At 33.1% G+C, this 17388-nt stretch overlaps 1 protein-coding gene across 50 annotated transcripts in view; it reads left to right on the forward strand.

The window, feature by feature from the left end:
* Positions 1-17388, forward strand: part of MYCBP2 (MYC binding protein 2) — a 286856-nt gene that overhangs the window by 190026 nt on the left and 79442 nt on the right. For 20 of the 50 annotated variants that reach the window (XM_054252281.2, XM_054252282.2, XM_054252292.2 and 17 more), the window contains 7 exons: positions 901-998; positions 1701-1817; positions 2523-2663; positions 11899-11973; positions 14574-14798; positions 15651-15783; positions 16934-17056. In XM_054252281.2, coding sequence (XP_054108256.1) covers positions 901-998; positions 1701-1817; positions 2523-2663; positions 11899-11973; positions 14574-14798; positions 15651-15783; positions 16934-17056 — 912 coding nt within the window. The remainder of the gene's footprint in view (positions 1-900; positions 999-1700; positions 1818-2522; positions 2664-11898; positions 11974-14573; positions 14799-15650; positions 15784-16933; positions 17057-17388) is intronic. The other 30 variants (XM_054252290.2, XM_078341891.1, XM_078342114.1 and 27 more) reach the window with 4 other exon arrangements.

Below are 17388 nucleotides of genomic sequence, written 5' to 3' on the forward strand. Positions count from 1 at the left end.
CGGCCTCCCAAAGTGCTGGGATTACAAGTGTGAACCACTGCACCTGTCCCCTTGTACATTTTAAGTCATGTATTTCCTACAACAGCTCAGTAAGTGAGATGCTATTATTTTTCCCATTTTATAGATGAAGAAATCAGGGCAGAGTCAAACAGTTAATGCCAGATGTTGGAGTAACCAAAACAGTCTAACATGAGAATGAACCTCAGCTTCTCACAACCATGCTATATTGTCATAGAGATGACTGATATAGATGATGAGTGGTATTCTGATTTGATATTGTCAGATAAGGTTTAATTCTCAAGGGTTTCTTTTTTTATTATTATTTTCCATTTTTTCTGTATCATTTCACATGTTCTAGTTAAAGGTAGGAATCCCCTTTTTTTCCTTGACATACTGAGATACCCTTTTAGCATCTCATTCCCTTTTTAAAAATATTTCTCTTGCTTAGCCTATAAAATAAAAGAAAAGAACAGAAATCAGATATTTGTGTTAATTTTTAAAAATTGCCTGAGGGGCCGGGTGCCATGGCTCACGCCTGTAATCCCAGCGCTTTGGGAGGCAGATGCAGGTGGATCACGAGGTCAAGAAATCGAGACCATCCTGGCCAACATGGTGAAACCCCGTCTCTACTAAAAAATACAAAAGTTAGTAGGGCATGGTGGTGCATGCCTGTAGTCCCAGCTACTCAGGAGGCTGAGGCAGGAAAATTGCTTGAACCCAGGAGACGAAGGTTGCAGTGAGCTGAGATTGTGCCACTGCACTCCAGCCTGGCGCCTGGAAACAGAGCGATACTCTGTCTCAAAAAAAAAAAAAAGCCTGAGAATGTTTATAGTATTAGGTTTAAGAATCTTCCTTCTTTTTTTTTCTCAAATGTAACAGTTCTCTTTATTTTTCTCACAGATGCTGGTCTGGAAGTAAAAGTAAAAGACCCACCAAAAGGGATGATACCACCAGGAACTCAGCTGGTCAAACCAAAGACTGAACCTCAGCCTAATAAGGTTAGGGTAGAATGAACTCGAAGCTGGAATCATTCAATTTTTACATATTTTTCACTGATGGCTTCAAAATGGCCAGTAAACATCTAATATTTTACTTGATTTCAGGAATTGAGTTCTAAATATCCCTAAATAAACTTAATGAGTGCTTCACAGTAATATTTCTAAGTTATAGAATGTATACTTTTTTTTATTTCTTTGTATAACACTATAGTCATTCATACATGTTGTATTCTTCCTGCTATGGAACATTTACAGTGAACAAAAAGTCTGCTGAAATTAAGTGTAACGTTTTCAAGGTGAAAATGTCCTGTACTGTCAAAAGAAAAAATAATTTCTCAGATCTAAGAGTAAGTACAGGCATTTTGGTAAACTGCTTGTTAAAGAAAGGAATATTGGTAATTGAAATTGTATCATGTTTCTCTAACAGGAACAAGTGGCTTTCATCCTTCTTAACACATAGCTTCAAAAATATATATAATAATTTTCTAAGTTTTATTTTCCGTAATATTCATTTCAGTTCTTAAAAGTTCTGTTGTTAGTGTTGAGAAACCACTGTTATTTGCAGAGCGAGCCCTACTACAAATAATTCTGGAAACTTGTTGAGAATTATACTTTCAAATCTGCTTAATTTTACTTCTTGCTACTTACAAGATCCCTGTTCCATGCTTTTCCTTTCTTACTGTTTATCTTTGCCTTTCTCAGGTCCGAAAATTTGTGGCCAAGGACAGTGCAGGGCTTCGCATCCGTAGCCACCCTTCCTTGCAGAGTGAGCAGATAGGCATAGTGAAAGTCAATGGAACTATCACTTTTATTGATGAGGTAATTGATAAAGGAACTCTTGGTAGTAAATTTTGGACAGAAATTTTTTGCATTATTTGCATAATAATGTTACTGAGTTTTTTTGTCAGAATGTGTTTTAAGCAGTTTGGGAAATATTTTAAAACTATTTTGTAGAATGTATTCATTGAGTTTCAAACATTTCGTTTATTTTATCAATAAAAAATAACTAAAATTGTATTTTGAACGTGAAAAGAACAATGTTCAACATAGTATTCAGAACCTATGCAAGTATTCACTGAAAATAGGTACAGTTTTTCACGACATTTAAAAATATTGTTTGTTTTGAAATGTATTTCTTGCACTGCTTTAACTTTGGACAGTATATTTTTTGGTACTACAACTAAGTATCTTCTGATTGTTAAAATATAAATATAAGGGAAAGAAGACTCATATTCCTTGGGGAAACATCTGATTTTACTGTTTAAACTATGTAATGTGGTTTCCTTGTGCTTTATTCCTAAGTGAAATCGTCTTTATAATCTTGCCACATGAATTATCATATTGTGTTGGCATTCTTCGCTGCTTTTTTTCCCTGGAGGGTCTCTCAGACTTACTTTCCACAAAAACTAAATGCTTAATCTCTACGTCCACCATTATTTGCCTGCTTTGCAGACTTTCAGACCTTGCTAGCCTCATAGGAGTTACAGGAAGGTCTGGCTTGTTTCTGTCGCTTTTTTTGTGTAGATCCATAATGATGATGGTGTGTGGCTAAGGCTGAATGATGAGACAATAAAGAAGTATGTGCCTAACATGAATGGTTACACTGAAGCCTGGTGCCTGTCTTTTAATCAACATCTTGGCAAGAGTCTTCTGGTCCCTGTTGACGTAAGTAAAAGGTGGCTTGAAAAAGCATTATAGATACTCGCTGTTTATTTTACAGGGCTTTCTTTAATTAAGGCTTTTCAGTTCTGAGGTAACCCACAACTAAGTAACTTTTACTTTATAATTTCTTGAATTCTTAAGGGCTTCACTGTGTAGTGAAAGTGAAGTTTGGCACGGTTAAGGCCCTTATGCTGATTATGATCCATCCCAGATAGGCAGGAAGTGGTAAATTTAATTAATTACTTAATTAAAACTATTGAATTTATTTCAAAGAGGCAGAAAATGAGAGTGGTTACATTTTTTTTTTCTTTCTTATTTATACTACTGTTTGGAAGGAATTCCAAACTAAAGTTTGTAAACTCAGAATTATACATTCAAAAACATGTACAAATGTGTATTATGTTCACATTTTGCAGTTAGTTCTGTGTGTTTTGTCTAATTTTGAATCTCATCTTTCTCTGCTTATAATAATATTTAGGCTTGTCATGCTATGTAGTATTCTAGTTGAAGTTAGATCTTAGTCTTTGAGAGAATTTGTTGTACCTCTTTGTTAAGTATATTGGTAGAATAGAGCCAGTGTCCACAAGATTGCTGCTTCATGAAGTGTAATAATAACCCATACTTCATTTTATAAACTAACCAGAAAAGACTGATTTTTCTCTTTTCATCACCATCAAATAAATGTGTATGCTCTTTAGGGCAGTGCTAATAAATAGTATGGGTAAAATTTTATTTAAAAACTTAGTATTTTTAAACAGTTGAATTTCTTAAAAATCAGTTTATAAAGTTGGCTTATTATATCAAACCTTCAGTATATTCCGTCTGACTTTCTGTTTCATTGTCCATAATAACGTTCCCCAAAGCAGTAGTTTATGTAATACAAGACGATTCTTTGGCGAAGAATTTGTATTTATACGTATTGATCTCATTCTTTTTTATATGCTTTTGTGTATTTTTTATAATAGTACAGTGGAAACTTTATAGAGAGAGAACAAGAAAGAGAGACGAAAGATATGTGGTCAAGAAAATTTAAAGTGTTGGCTTACTGCTTTAAGGAAGGTTAAATTGAACAATGATATATCTATAATTTAAATATTAAATTTTAAGTTAAAAAATTAGATCTTATTAAATTTTTCTTAGATTTATACCAGCAGTTAAAAATGAGCAAGATTTTGACCTCCTACAAAAGTGTGTTTTAAAGAGGTAATTATAACAACCATTTTTGTACGGTTTTTTTTCCTAATGTAGACTTTTTTGTTAGGCGTGGGGGAGTTGGTTTTTGTTTTTTATAGAGATGGGAGGGCCTGGCAAGGTGGCTCACACCTGTAATCCCAGCACTTTGGGAGGCCAAGGCTGTTGGATCACCTGAAGTTAGGAGACCAGCCTGGCCAACATGGTGAAGCTCCATCTCTACTAAAAATACAAAAAATTAATCCCCTGTGGTGGTGGGTACCTGTAATCCCAACTACTTGGGACGCTGAAGCAGGAGAATTGCAGGAAGCTGTGGGGTGGAGGTTGCAGTGAGCCAAGATCGCACCACTGCACTTCAGTCTGGGAGACAGAGTAAGACTCTGTGTCAAAAAATAAATAAAAATATAAAGATGGGGGTCTCACTGTGTTGCCTAGACTGGTCTTAAACTCCTGAGTTCAAGCAGTCCTCTTGCCTCAGCCTCACAAAGTGCTGAGATTATGGGCATGAGCTACCACACCTGGCCATTGTATGTTTCATTTAAGAAAGTCTCTTAAGTCCCTAATAAAACATTATACCAGATTATATTATCTTTTCTGCCTCCCCCAGTCCAAGTGTTCTCTGATTTCTTTATTGCTCATTTGAGGAGCTGCTTTTGGGAAAGGAAGATACTCACACAGATAAAGCAAGTGAATAAACAAAGGTAGAAAGGAAGAGGAAGAAACACCGTTTGTCAAAGTTCTGAATCCCACGATTTTATCTTAAAGCACTGTGTTCTTTTATTTGATGCTTTTGAACCCCATCCAAGAGAGAGTCTGTAGTAGATTGTCTCCTTAAGGTCAGGGAAATAAGGAAGTAACAAAGGTTGGAGGAGTGGTAAGGAGTGGAGTGAGGCATACAGATAGTTTGGGTGATTTTCTCCGGAATGAGTGCGGACATTATTAATGTAAACAGCTCAAGAGTGTCTGGTACTGTTAGGAAGCTAGGGTTTTTCTGGTTTCTTCATTTTAAGGATGGTAGTGACTTAAGAGTTTTATAAGTTAAAAGAAAGATACTAGTAGAAAAGGGAGAAATTAAAGATGTAGATGACAAGGCTGAAGACTGAAAAAAGGAGGAGGAAATGGAATTGAGGGCACCTTGGAGAGCTTTCATCTGTAAGAGAGGGGGATATGCATGGCAATAGTTATGTTTTGGGGGAGGGAGGGACAAAGGGAAGAGACTCAGAGAGATCACAAGTTTTCTTAAAATAGAAGAAAAGAAAACCATCAGTTTGGAATGAAAAGAATGAGTTAAGTTAGAGGGTTGAGAAATGCAAGGAATACTTGCAATATTCTTTGAGAGAAATAAGAGCAAGATCTGACCAAAAGTAACTAAAGGATTACTGGGCCACTAAGGATTCAGTGAGACCACTGTATAGACCCAGCTGGAATCCCCCTCTTAGTTTCTGATTGCCGTAAGTGTCCAGAATTAAAAGAGCCAAGAAAGCAAATTATAGCACTAGTTAGAATATGCTGACCTGCTGTGACAGAAAGAGCAATTAAAATGATCATCAACTCTGGGAATGTGGACTCAGGCCTAAGTTAGAAATGTGAAAGGACAAATGGAAGGTCCAAGGGACTTAGAAGATTTAATAAAATCCTCCAACAATATAGTGAATGCACTGTAGCTAAAGAGTTGAAAAAATGCAGGCAATAAAGTAGAATGTTTGTATTTGATATTACTGGTCAGGCACTTTAACGAGTGAGATGCTCTATTACATTGCCATGGGAGGGTGGCTGAAGTGCAGTTGCTGTGCACGTGGAAGTCGCTGGAAGTGCCTAAGTCTAGGAACTAAGAAGCTAGGCAGGTGGAATATCATCTACGTGGATTTGAAGACTCACAAAGTTAAAGATAAAAACAAGCGTGTTTACCATTGGAGGAAGGGGTCCATAAGACACAATTTAAAGTCATGGGGGGGAATGGGAATAGTTTGATGTTGGATTAGGAAGAAACAGAGCAATTTTATTATAAAAATGAAAGAACAATTAGATGATATAAAGGCTTATGTTTTGGGTGGTGATCAAAGATGACAGAGGGGGTATGGTATGGCAGAATTAACTGGCATAGGGCTCTAAACAGATCTGATATAAAGTTACTTCAGGACAGGTGTTAAATGAGGACTCACACAGAGTCACAGGCCTGACATAGGCAGGGACAGGCATGATTTTCCAAAGTTTTATCTGTAGGGACTAGAGCAGACCTCTTACACAGTCAGTACATGTTCTGAGTGTCTTACTGTGCAGGGCTAAACATGATAGGTTATAGAGGGAATAATTATTCCCTCTCATCCCCTCAAGGAAAGAACACAATTAAATAATTGCATCTTGCTACCTCTTCCTTTGTATCTCTTTTACATTGACTACTGAAAAAAAAAAAACTCTATCTTTTCTCCCTTCTTCAGTTCATTTAGAGTAAACGAACTTTAATCATGGCTGATAATTGTAAAACATGACTCAATAAAAAAATGAAAGCTGGCAGATGTGAAGTAAAATTAGAAGTAATAAAGCACCAATGCTGTTAACTTAAAAAGAATTGAAAGAACCAAAAAGTTGCCTTCTGCACTCTTTACTTCTATCTCTTCAGCCTTTTCTAGTTAAAGCAATTTTGTATTGACGTCTATGTGTGCACCTTATTTGGATCCTGACTCAAACTATAGTGGGGAATGGGGGCAGAGATTGGAAGTGTGAAAACTGAATATGGATGAACTATTTTTAAAAAATTAGATTACTATTATTACCCATTTTAGGTAATCCTTAAATTGATCTTGTTCCGCTGTCTTGTTTATTTACTCATATTTTAGAATTCTTGTGTTCATCGTAAATATGAACTTTAGCTCAATTTTGGCCTATTAGTCATTCTATTTAAATACCATATTTGACTAAAAATATTGATATCCTAATTTAGTTCAAATGTGACTTTAACTATATTAGCAGTTTAGTAATGCTCTAATTTAGAGACAAAAGAGCATTAGACATCCATAGTATGACCATATTGTTTCCAAAATAATTTTAAGTCCATGGGAAAGATAGAGCTAACTAGATGAAGAGTTCAGATCCTTTGTGAGGCATTCATTATCAGTTATGTACAGCTTTTTGCTCTTTTTGGAACACACTTTTCCTTTTTGTTTTGTTTTGGTATGGTTTATTTTTTGGTGGTGATGGTGTTGTTGTTTTAATAGCACCTTGCCCTGTCGCCTAAGCTGGAGTTCAGTGGCATGATCTTGGCTCACTGCAACCTCTGTCTCCTGAGTTTAAGCTATTATGTCTCAGCCTCCCGAGTAGCTGGTATTACAGGCATATACCACCATGCTCAACTAATTTTTGTATTTTTAGTAGAGACAGGAGGGGTTTTACCATGTTAGCCACGCTGCTCTCTAACTCCTGGCCTCAAGTGATCCACCCGCCTCAGCCTCTCACACTGCTGGGATTATAGTCTGGGATTAAAGACTATGAGTCACTGCACCCAGTCTAAAACATGCTTTTCAGTTTCACATTTTAAGAGTCTTTGTTTTGTTGTCTAATTTATCTAGAATGCTTTCACTTCCATTTTTTCTAATCTTTAGTTAGCCAGACTCAAAAATGTGTTGATGATCTTCTCTTTATTTCCCAATATTGCTATAATCATTAATTCATCAATTGCTCATTCAGTAAATATTTCCGTTCTTATTAATAGAACTCTTATTTGCATTCTTGTTAGTATTAAATACTAAGCTGGAAAGTAGGTGTTGGGTGGAGAGGCAGAGAGAAGGGATACAGAGTAAATAAGATGGGGTAAAGTTCTCATTCTTAGAGTATTCACCATGTAATGTGGTAAGCATACCATATTCAAATAATTAGATTGCATTGTGTTAAGATGTAGAATGGCTTCACTTAAGTGGCAGAATTTCTAGACAGAGAATCAAATGTTCAGAGTTACGGGAGCATGCTATGTATATGAACTGATGAATAGTTGATACAGGTAAGGCAGCGATTTGAGGGTAGAAAACAGATATGTACTGGGGAAATTAGGTTTCCCGCTTCCTTCTCATGCAGCACTTATTCTGTAGAAGTAGAAAAGGTTTACTGCTTTCGTCAGCTACCCATAATGTTTGTTTTTTTTTGCCTTCAGCCCATTTGTGTTTACGTAGCTCTTATTTATATTTTTAAGCTACTTAAGGGTAAGAACTCATTCAGGATCCCTTCTTACACTTTTTTCTTCCTAAGGGTTAAAAATTACTCTTCGCTCACAGTGGGTTTTTGGAGTTTGTTAATGCTTTCCACATTTGCGGATGCTTAATTTGGTTCTTTGCGTTTGGTATGCTCATTCTATTTAAACTGATTTCTACCATATGTATACTACTTCCCTTAAATGATTTTGTTTAGTCCTCATTGTGACCCCGTTATATGAAGCATATTATAATTCTCATTTTTCCAGTGAATAAAGACAGCCACTCACCCAGGATCACAAGTAGAAAGTAGTGGAGCTAGTATTGGAACCCCAGTTGATACAGTTCTACAGCCCATGCTTTTATGTCCAGTATGCATTAATCTAGTGGAGAGATAAGGATAAATACAGTTATAAAAGGATGAAACAACGATAGCTATAAAAATCCTATTACTTTGGCTAGAACTGCCAAACTACAGAAAGATAAATACTTATAATCTTAATGGTTGAATGAGGATGAATACCATGTTATGTATTGAAGATGACATGAGTCATTCTGAGATGACATACCTGGGGAATGGAGATGTTAATAGTTTGAAATTTATACATCCAGATGTTTGGGTATTTTGTCAAAAATGAGATCTTTTAACATTGTGAGGGGAGTTGAGTGGAAGAGAAAGTTTATATCAAGGGAAGTAAATGATAGACAAATGGAAGTATTCCAAGGTATCTTTATAGTTCCCATACAATCTGAATTCTCACAGAAGCAACTTGGGTCTCTGAATATCTCCATATATTTATACAGATTACTTCTTATTTTAGGCTGATCGGTGTTCACATATAGAAAGTATACTGATTTTTCAAAATTTGGGACCTGAAAGATTTGAAGTAGAATTGAAGAGAAAGTATCATTTGTTGATCTTGTATAGCATCACCTGGGTTAATTGATAAAACTGGCAAATGTTTCTTGTATTTTGTATCCAATTTCATTCTTTTGGGTTACTTAATAACACCTAGCCATCACAGCTTTAACATACCCCAGATTTGCTGATTTTGTTAATAGCTTTGTGTGTATGTGTACACATAACCAGTTTTTTAATCTTAATATTAACTTAATATAACATTAGTAAATGTGCTGTTCTTAGATGGTTAAGAACAGCTTTATTTTATTTTTTAGCTTAATGTTGAAATTTTGTAAACAGAATGAGATTAAAACAGTTAAAATAATATTGTAATAATTATCTATGCTAAATTTTCTTGAGTTATGTTATTTTGCTTTAACAGTGGTAATTCTTAGCTTTGTGCTTATCTAACACAGTGAAAGATTTTTTCTTTCATTTGCATGAGCATTTGGCATGGTTGGTCTCACATATTTTCACTGTGATAACTATTCACTTATTTGATCTCTTCTATGCCTTGAAAGATGATCAGCTTAGGGTTGCAATTTGGTGTTCATTAATTTAGTTAGGTTCCTAGTATGCTTTAATTTTCTAATTTTCTTGACAGAACTTTTCTGCCTTTAAAATAGTATTTGAGAATAAAATGTTATTGTATGTGTATTTGTGTATATATATACACATGCACACACAAGCTATGCTCATATTCACCTGTGAAATTATATTAGGTGAAAGCTAACATATTTTAATAGTGAGAAATTGGGGCTTTGGAGAAATTTTATATCTTTAGACTAAAACATTCCTAAATTTTCAACGAACACTGTGTGTGTGTGTATGTGTGTGTGTATGTATTGTGTGTGTGATGAATTCTTCTTGTGGCACAAGCTGGACTCCAACTTCTGGCCTCATGGAGTCCTACCTTCTTGGCACTACAGGTGTGCACTACCATGCCTAGCTAAGTTTTTAAATTATTTTGTAAAGATGAGGTCTCTCCATCTTACCCAGGCAGGTCTCAAACTCCTAGATTCAAGCAGTTCTCTCTCAGCCTTCTGAATAGCTGGGAGTATAGGCATGCACTGTTGTGCTCAGTTATTCAAGTATATTTTATTTTTAAACTCCAGATTTCTGTTTTACAAATTTCTGCTTCTTGATAAATACAATTAGGACATTGTATTTTGAAAATAATCTTACGGTAAACCAGTGTGAATTAAGAATTTTCTTTAACTGCAGAACAAAAGCAAAACAGTATCAAGTTTGTTTGCATAGAAACATATGCAAAATTGATTTTATTGGCAATTTATTATCATAGTTAGCAGTTACATCATTTTAAAATATCATTGTACATGCTGTTGACTGAGAAAGCACCTGTGTTTGCACACTGACATAAAAGAGAGGTATAAGCTTTAATTATTATCAACCAGTCATCACATTGCTTCTTTATCACTAACTTTACCTATATTACTTTTAACAGTTGCCTTTCACGTTGCTGTGATACTGATTTATGTTAAAAAATGGAAAATGCTAAAAAAAAAAAGTGATATTGTTTTATGTCAAAAAGTCTGCCCCACTATTCTCTGTAAGGAGAAAAACTGTTGACCAAGTACTTTACAAATTCTTATATACATGGATGAACCGATACAGACATTTTTTCCCTAATAAATAGCACTTCAAAATGCTTTGCAATATGTTTCCACTTTACCTAAAGCAAAAGGACCTTATTCACTATCCACTTTTAATTAGGGGGGAGTTCGCTTTGGTTTTGGTTTACATTTATTTGTAGGCATATTATATACATTTTTAGGGTTTTATATGTCTTATATTTATGAATTAATATATATGTATGTACATGGGTGTGTATCTATGTTCATTCATGCATATATATGGATATGGAACATATAGCACTAGAGAATAGTAAATAAATTCTCATCTAAAATGACTTATAATTGATAGGGAATTTTGGTGTTTCTTTTGTGTTGAAGTCTTAGGTGATCTTTTTAATTAACATTTTGAATGCCCTCTTTTTTGGTTCAAAATAACCTTTTATAATATTTACACAAGCAATACAGTTGTGCAGTTGCTACTTACTGGAAAGGTTTTAATTTCAGAACAGATAAATATAGATTGATAGCATGAGATAAGTATGTAAAATGTATATCATTAAATTATAAAACATTTTGTGAAATGTTGATTTTTCTGGAATAATGTTTTTGTGAATTGATTGTTCCTCAACAAAATATTTTTAGACTTTAACTTAAAGATTTTAAATGCACTCTGCATTTCCTGAACTTTGAGATGGAGAAAATTAGGCCTGTTTTTTGATAAATTTGATTAAATTTTTATCTTTTGATAAAAATTGATTATATATATTATTTCTGTTTTTCTTATCAAATTTGTTAATAGCATTCAGAAACATTTCCAGATGATTTTTTCCTATTTATAGAGAGAAGCAAAATTGAAAAAAATAACTTGGATTTTTTTGTTTTATTTTTTGATTTTTGTACTTCAAAAAGTGATAAGTTCATATAAACTACATGTCATTATTATTAATCATGACAATTGCATTTTGTATACAGTCTATATCATTTGCATTTTTATTATAAAACAGCAGACTGGTTTGTGTCTCATAAAACAAATCTGGCTTGTATTAGAACAAATATATCCTCATTTAAAGAATTTTAAAGTTTCTTTCTTGCACTGAGTATCTTAAGCTTTATAACAACGTCTGGCTCTTAATTTTAGTAAATGGCATGACACACTATATCCATGGAGAGCTTCTGACAAAAACTTATCAGACAGAATTTCTTCAGTGTGTGGTTTACTCAGATGGCTTCAGTTTCTCTTGAGTAAAATAATATTTTCGTGTTGGTGCTAGAGTACAGAAAAATGTTGTTACTGTGAACACATCTTCTGCAGATGATATCCTGTTCCCTTTCTTTGTTGATATTTTTCTTTCTTAAACTTTGTTGCTCAGAATATCTTTAATGCTAGCCAAGGAGTCAGGGATTTGGACGTATTTTCATGGACTTCCAAAGCTTTTTTCCCTCAGGTGAGTTAACTGTAAGGAACAATCGTATTTTATTCAGGTATTTCAGCATGTATAACAAATTTTGTGTCTTTCAAACCTTTGCTATGATTAATAAAACCTTTTTACCTAAAGAGAGATCTATGTGAAGTGCTGCAATTAGGTTTTCTCCTCTGTCCTGCCAAAAAGAATGTATTATTAAGTGATACTTCTACGTGACTTCAGATTTACTATATTTAGTTTTATGACTAGCTTTTCCAATGATTATATCTAAGATTACTGTTTTCACAACTTATTAGGTGGCAGTATCCTAGCCTTATGGCTCTTTTATTTTTCTACTGCCAACTCTTTCACATTGCCTCCGTGAATGTTCATCTGAGAATGTGATGGGAATGGAGGGAGAAAAAGTAATAATTGAAATTCACCAATTTAATATGTCAGTACCTGGATCTTACATTTCTGTATTGAATAAAAAATGTTTGTTACTATTGCTTGAGAATGATAGGCACAGTTCTGTGACTTTATGTCTGTTTTTTATACTGTTCAGCACAAAAATTGGATACACTTTGTTTTATACTTATAGTTTTATTACCTTTTCGATCAAATGTTAATTATTTAAAATTTTTAACAGGTTTTCATAACTGCCTTTCATTGACTAGTTTGCAATTATAATTAGTTTTGCCAAGACTTCACCTCCAGTTTTACCCTGAATGATCAAAAGTTAGAATTATTGTTGTAATAAGTGTACGAGGAGTATTATTAAACACCAGTGCAATTGGAGGTTTTTTGCTAAATCTATGGATATTTTTTTATGTTGCCATGTAATTTTTAAGCATCAGTTGTGAGTAGGATTAAAACTTGCTTCTTCCAGCTCTGAAATGGCATGATGTATTTACTAAAATTGACCATTCACAAATTGACTTTTAAAATGTTTACAGAAAATCTTGTGAGTGTAATAGCAAGAACTATGTAAAGTTTAGCCCTGTCTCACTCTCAATTTTTATCTTGAGTGCTTTCTGTGTATTCATATAGGTGCACATATATATAAATTCTTATAAATATATATGATGGTATGTAAAATGTGTATTTTATGTTTATTTTTGGTTGCAAATCTAAGCTTTTTGAGTGTTTAAAATTCTCATTTCCATTGAATTGCCAATATGTAACAAAAGAATATTGGTAAATAAAATATAATTATAGAAAATGTAAATTAATTGTTCATAGTACATATTTGTGTAAGTAAAAACTGCTTATTCATCACTACAGTGAGATTCACAAAATATTATGTGAAAGTTAATGGTGACTTTAAAATTTTCCCTGGCCAGTCATGTGTGGAATTAACAAAGTCACAGGTATACAGAATTCTTGAATCCACACATTTTTAAACCTGAGGATTTTATTCTTAATATTCTACTGTGTTACTATCTATATGAACATGTATATGCATCTCTTCATGTGAGGCTACTGGTAGGGATAGAACTATTTAATAAAATTTATCTTGTGTAATGTTAGTTTTTACATTTTTATTCTATTTCTAACATTATTAAATATGAGTTTTAACCTAATGTTTGCACGTCTGTCTCATTATAGTTATCTATTACTCTATTTAAATATAAAATAAATTATAGAGTTTATATTACTATATTTAAAAATGCAGTTTTAAGTCTCTTATAAAGGAGTAATGATGGCAATGCAAACACCCAGTGTGGACACTTCACCTTTAGTTGGGAAAAAGAGAAAATATGGAAAGGTTATTATTTCTCTTTATTATGTTGACATAGGAAACAATTTTATCACAATATTATAATTTAACCAGAAAATTTAAGTAGGTTCTTTCCTTTTAGAAGTGACTCTTTTCAGTAATATAAATTTGCAGTATGTTTATTTAAATGCATTTTTAATCTCTCCTTTCTACTAAAAATATAGTCTGTTTTTCTGTTACTAGCACCAGCACATCACTGCATAGTAATGGCTTAACAATTAGCAAGACATTTTTATTTGTACAATGTTAGAAAGTATAAGTTGTTAAAATCCTGTAAGCATCATTATTTCATTCATAACTAGCAAATATCAAAATATAGCTATATTTTTAATACATGTTTTTCATCATTGTTGCCTCTGCTTATTGATCAGTTTTCACATTCTTCATACCTGTTTTCTCTATTTATAAATAATTATTTCAACATGGGAAGAAATGAATATTTAGACTTTTTTAACTGATAACAACATATAGTAATGCAGTAATAATGATTCAAAGTTATTCCCTTGTGGTTCACATAGGATAGTATTGTTATTTCTCCTGTTAAATTTAAATATTGCATTAAAGATTAAAGTGAAATCAAAGATGATTGTACTTCTCAAATTGTTGTGGGCAGAAGGCAGAGGTTTGATTGGTTTCCTTCTGTATTTTCTTGTCTTCAGCTTTATTTTAAATATCGTTTATTGTTGAAAAACAGATTCTTTCATTAGTGATATTGACTAATTCTTCAGTTATCTTTAGTTATGTGGGGTTTTTTTTATGTTGACAGTATTGTTGACTTGGTATAAAAGCTATTAATAGGAAGGCTTTGAAAGTGATAATAGATTGTATTTTGTTTATTTTTTTTTCCTATTCAAATTTTCAGGAATCTAAAACTAATACTGATGACTTTTTCAAAGACATAAACTCCTGCTGCCCACAGGAAGCAACAATGCAAGAACAAGATATGCCATTTTTGCGAGGAGGGCCAGGCATGTACAAGGTAGTGAAGACGGGACCTTCAGGTCACAACATCAGAAGCTGCCCTAACCTTAGAGGTATCCCAATTGGAATGTTAGTTCTGGGAAACAAAGTCAAAGCAGTGGGAGAGGTATGGATTCTTGTAGCTTCATGACTTCTAAGATACTCATTTTTAATATAATACCACCAAAGCATCTCTTCTAAAGGTTGCCATTTCTACTGCAGGTTTTTATATGTTAATGTATTTTATCTTTACTTGTACTGCAAATACTAACATAATTTTTCTGTGCTTCTGTCTAATAATTTGCGTAATTATCCTTGTAAAAACAATATATTACCAAATGGTTTGTATTGTATATATAAATGTTTGGTATTTGCATATATTTTTTCATTTTTACAAATGTACTATATCATCATGGATTATCAACACTTAAAATATTCTATGTGATTGGTTTGGAGATGTGATCATATGCAAAAGGTTTCACTTCTTTGTTCCCATTCATAGGTCTCACTGAAGTCCTGAGCAAATAAAATTACTCTTTAGGCTACTGTGGCATTTGCCTCAGCTGATAAGCTTGAAGATGTAGTGTGTCATGCTGTTTCTCAGTAAGGGTCATTTTCAAGTTACACTATGGGTACTCTCAACCTGAATAATAGCATGTAGGCTGTGTTAGGACATTTTAGCTGCAGAAAAAGAAAATGAGCCGTGTGTTTTTGTTTAACACCTTGAATTATTTAGGGATTATCTTTGTGCTTTCGACGTTATTATTTTAACCAAATTTATAAATAAGCAGTATGTTACAGAACTTTTTGTTGATTTCTGTCTTACCTCAGGCTGTGGCCTTAATTTCAGAAACTAATTTCATAGTAGAAATATATTGGAATGATTACACTATTCAGACACGTAAGCTTTTTACTGGTTTTCAGATTGAGTGCCTTGAAAGAATCAAGCCAATCAATCATGCTTTTTGTTATGTACCAGGTAACCAATTCTGAAGGGACGTGGGTGCAACTGGATCAGAACAGCATGGTAGAGTTCTGTGAGAGTGATGAAGGAGAGGCATGGTCCTTAGCTAGAGACAGAGGCGGAAACCAGTACCTCCGACATGAAGATGGCAAGTTGGCTTACATTTGTGATTTATTCCAATTAAGCTTCGAAATACTGAAGTTCAATGCATATTGTATTGCTTTTGTTTTAAAGGTTTTTTGTGTGTGTAAAAGCAAAACTAAAGGTTAAAAAATTTTGCAACTGTTAAAATTGATTTGTAAAATACATGAATACTTAATGCACGTTAAAGAAGAAAATTTGAAACATAAAGGTTCATCTTTATAAAACAGGCTTTTTATTTCATTAATATAAATGTGTAAACCTCTTTCTTACATACCAGTCTAGGACTGAACATTTTATCCTTTTATAATAAAATGAAAGTTCAGTATTCAAACTACCAATTGTAGTACTTCTCTCAGGCAGCTTCATTTAATTGCAATTTGTCTTGGGGAAAGAGCATTGAGTAAATGCATAGAATCTTTAGGGTTTCCTGTCGTTAGATTTTCAACTTTAAATTTTATTTTACCTTTTTCAACATTGATTTCACATAATAAGATATGTTCCTTTTTGTTCCCTTCTCTTTAATATATTGGTGGCAAAACATTTGCCATTTTCTGCTTGAAATAAGAATTCTGATACTTTTATAGACTATGATTATGTAATATGGTTTATTATTATCCTTCTATTTAGGGAAAATATGTTTATATAATAAATCAAAATAAGTTGAAAGTTAAGTTTTTCATAATTTTCACATAATTTAGAACAGTTAAAAATGAAAATTCCTTTGGGAACTAGATACTTAAATAGCTTTTTTCTCTAATCTAATACTAATACAAAATATTTTTCTCATTTATAGGTTATCCATTTTTGTTTTGCAAAATACTCTTGTATAAATTTATTACAAATATAGAATTTCTGGTCCAGAAATGTTAGTATGCATTCAATAATGTATCCCACCACAATAAAAGTAAATTGGCTTCGTAAGAGCATATCACAGCTCTAAATTTCACTGTGTATTTGCTAAATAAAAGCAAAGATTTGTCAGGTGCTTTGTCAATGTTAGGATGACCTGACTGGTATTTAGATTTATTAAATCTAGAAATGAGCTTATTTTAAAATCTAACCATCATAAAATCTTTTGCAATTTTCTTTCTTTGTTGTATGAATAGGGAATAGCCTATAAGAAACTAATGTTACAGCTGTGGCTTTTATTGTAGAACAAGTTCTTCTGGATCAGAATTCTCAAACTCCTCCTCCAAGCCCTTTCTCAGTGCAAGCTTTTAATAAAGGGGCAAGTTGCAGTGCCCAAGGATTTGATTATGGACTCGGAAATAACAAAGGTAGGTGTTTAAAAGTAAGTCTTTTACTTACCTAACTTCATTATTTTTGTTACCTACTCTTTTATGCCCTTTTTATTTGTGTTCACTCAGAAATCTTTATTAAATTAAAATTTATTCCTGGAAAGCTAATACTCAAAATTTTTACAGAGGTGTTCTCTTCATAGTATTTTTTTTAAACCAGTTTTGGCTTACGTTTATGAGTGCTTGCTTATTTTTTTCTATTTAAAAAACACTCATTTTGAATTCCTATTCTAAAGATTCTATTTCACTAAATCTAGTAAAATATTGTTTTTATCCACTTATTAGGTTGGTAATGTTAATGAGCAACAAAG

This window comes from Callithrix jacchus, chromosome 1 (assembly GCF_049354715.1).
Source record: "Callithrix jacchus isolate 240 chromosome 1, calJac240_pri, whole genome shotgun sequence".
Taxonomy (NCBI): domain Eukaryota; kingdom Metazoa; phylum Chordata; class Mammalia; order Primates; family Cebidae; genus Callithrix; species Callithrix jacchus.